The following is a 2,589-nucleotide window of genomic DNA, read 5'->3' on the forward strand; positions in this document are numbered from 1 at the left end:
ATCTGATTCTCCACTCATGCTACTCTATCTACCACCAAATGGAGTGTATCATAAATAGATATTTGTTGGTTACCAAACCTGTTCATAAAAAGTGGTGTCCAGTGGGAAGGACTGTGTCCATTGGGAAGTATTCTGTAGGGATATATCTTTTAAGGGATGCCAATTATGTCCTTTCTAAATGGATGCCAATCGTATCTGTTAAATATTATAAATTCATATGAGAATGGGAAACTAATACAGTGAATTGAAGAAATTTTTCGATACTTTCTCTTTGCTCTTTTTTCTCGTTGCGAGTGAGTTTCCCTTTGAGGCTTGTTTAAAAAAGGCCAACAATGTTACACTCATATTTTGGGACGAAAACGTTTGCATTCTTGTCACCAGCTTTAGTGTCAATCTATGAAGGAAACCTTATTTGTCCATCAACCTTCACTTGCCCCTCATCTCACCCCCGCCCGCCCCCTCCCTTCCTCCCTCCCTCCCTCCTTCTCTCTTACACAAACACAAAATGGTCTCCAAGCATCCTCTTCATCTCTTCATCTTCCTCCTCTTTCTACCATTCTGGTCTTCGGCAAAAGACACCATTAATAGTGGCTTCAACGTCGAAGTCATCCACCGCGACTCCCCCCTCTCTCCATTCTACGATTCTTCTACAACTCCTTTCCACCGCTTTACGGAAGCTGCCCGACGTTCTGTCGTCCGCAGCCGCTCCTATCGCTCCCCATTCGCATCCACCTCCTCGATCGAATCCATTGTCCACCCAGACACTGCTGAACATCTTATGAAGTTCTCCATAGGCACTCCCCCAGTGCCAGTCCTCGTCGTGATAGACACAGGAAGCGATCTTGTCTGGTCTCGATGCAAACCTTGCATTGACTGTATTGGTCGCAGTGTCCCTCTCTTGGACCCTCAACAGTCCTCCACCTACACAGAGCTCTCCTGTGGTTCTCCTCGGTGCAAGGCTCTTGATGCCTCAGCTTGTGACAAAGGGCCCAAGTGCAATTATACATACGGATATGGTGACGGATCCTCCACATCTGGAGTTTTCTCAACTGAGACATTGACATTTGATACGACAGACGGGGGCACCTTCTCGATCCATGACGTCGCATTTGGATGTGGGCACAACAACTCCATCAGCTTCAACGATCACTTATATGGACTTGCCGGCCTTGGACGCGGGTCTTATTCACTTATATCTCAACTAGGCCCCAACATTGGAGGAAAATTCTCCTACTGCTTTGTGCCATTTCAAGAGAACACATCGACGAGCATAATGAGTTTTGGCGACCATGCCGTGATTAAAGGCAATGGTGTTGTCTCGACACCACTACTTGGTGAAGATTCTGGCACTTTCTATTTTGTGATTCTCGAGCACATCAGCGTCGGAGGCACGATGCTGGAGGTTCCACCACCCAAGGCTTCAGGCACTGGGAACATGTTTATTGACTCAGGGACAACACTGACACTAATCGACTCCAAAATTTTCCAGCAACTGAAACAAGCCCTCAACACAGTTGTTAAGCTACCGCCAACCACAGACCCCGGCAAGACCTTCTTGTGCTACAATGCAACATCTCGAGACGGATTTCCGACAATCACGTTCCACTTTGCCGGTAATGCTGATTTGGTCTTACACCCGCTAAATGCATTCACTGAGCCATCACCGGACGGGTTGGTCTGCCTTGTCATGTTGCCAACGGATGGCATGCCAATTTTTGGTAATACAGTTCAGCAGAACTTTCATGTGTCCTATGATTTGGTGGGAAAGAAGGTGTCATTTAAACCCACTCTGTGCTCCAAAGTTTCAAAGTAGGCCAGGTTTCATCTTTTGATGGGATGCTTGCTTTTTAGTTATTGTTTGCATTGCCATCTTTTCGCCTAATGATATACACGAAGAAATAAAGACAGTGAATGGTAATTGGATTTTCCTTCTTCTTATGTCATCCACTTTATTGTTACTTATATAGATCTACTATTGCTATGTATAAACAGTTATTTATATATTTATTATAAATTAGTATAGGTTCAAATATTGCATAGACTATATTATTATCTTTTTCCACGCTAGTTAATCACTTGACCTTTTACCGTCCAAATCTTATCTTTTTCAACCATCTAAAGCTTTGCCATGTGTGATTATCTTAAACCTACGGTACAAGAAAACAATATTTTTACGATCGATTTTGTGACCGATTTTTTTGATCAAATTTGCGACCGATCTTGCGATCGATTTTTGAATAAATATTAGCATAGCGACTGACAAAAATCAATTGCAAAATCGGTTGCCAAATTTTTCATTGGGAGGCAAGCGAACATTTTGCTATTGATTTGCTAAATAAAAAAATAAATTTATAAAAAACTATTTTTTAATTTTTTTACAATCAAAAAATTGGTCGCAAAATATTTCAATTATTTTTTTATTTTTAAATAATGTTGCGGCTGATTTTTTGGTTGCAAAATGGGTTATTAATTCACGTATTTTATTTTTTTAAAATTGTAAATAAATTTCCCAATCGATTTTTCAATCGTAAATTTTTTCAATTTTTTCCAACTGATAAATCGATCACAAATAATTTTAATTATATTTTT

The 2,589-nt window shown here is 40.8% G+C and overlaps 1 protein-coding gene across 1 annotated transcript; it reads left to right on the forward strand.

The window, feature by feature from the left end:
* Window positions 1-505: 505 nt before the first annotated feature.
* On the forward strand, window positions 506-1,813 carry LOC140857979 (aspartic proteinase CDR1-like). The gene has a single exon (XM_073257382.1). The coding sequence runs from the start codon at window positions 506-508 to the stop codon at window positions 1,811-1,813; it is 1,308 nt and encodes a 435-aa protein (XP_073113483.1).
* The last annotated feature ends 776 nt before the right edge of the window (window positions 1,814-2,589 follow it).

Source organism: Elaeis guineensis, chromosome 5 (genome assembly GCF_000442705.2).
Source record: "Elaeis guineensis isolate ETL-2024a chromosome 5, EG11, whole genome shotgun sequence".
Classification (NCBI taxonomy): domain Eukaryota; kingdom Viridiplantae; phylum Streptophyta; class Magnoliopsida; order Arecales; family Arecaceae; genus Elaeis; species Elaeis guineensis.

Excerpts from the sequence above, each read along its gene's own strand:
- LOC140857979 (XM_073257382.1), top strand. The coding sequence starts at position 506 with ATGGTCTCCAAGCATCCTCTTCATCTCTTCATCTTCCTCCTCTTTCTA.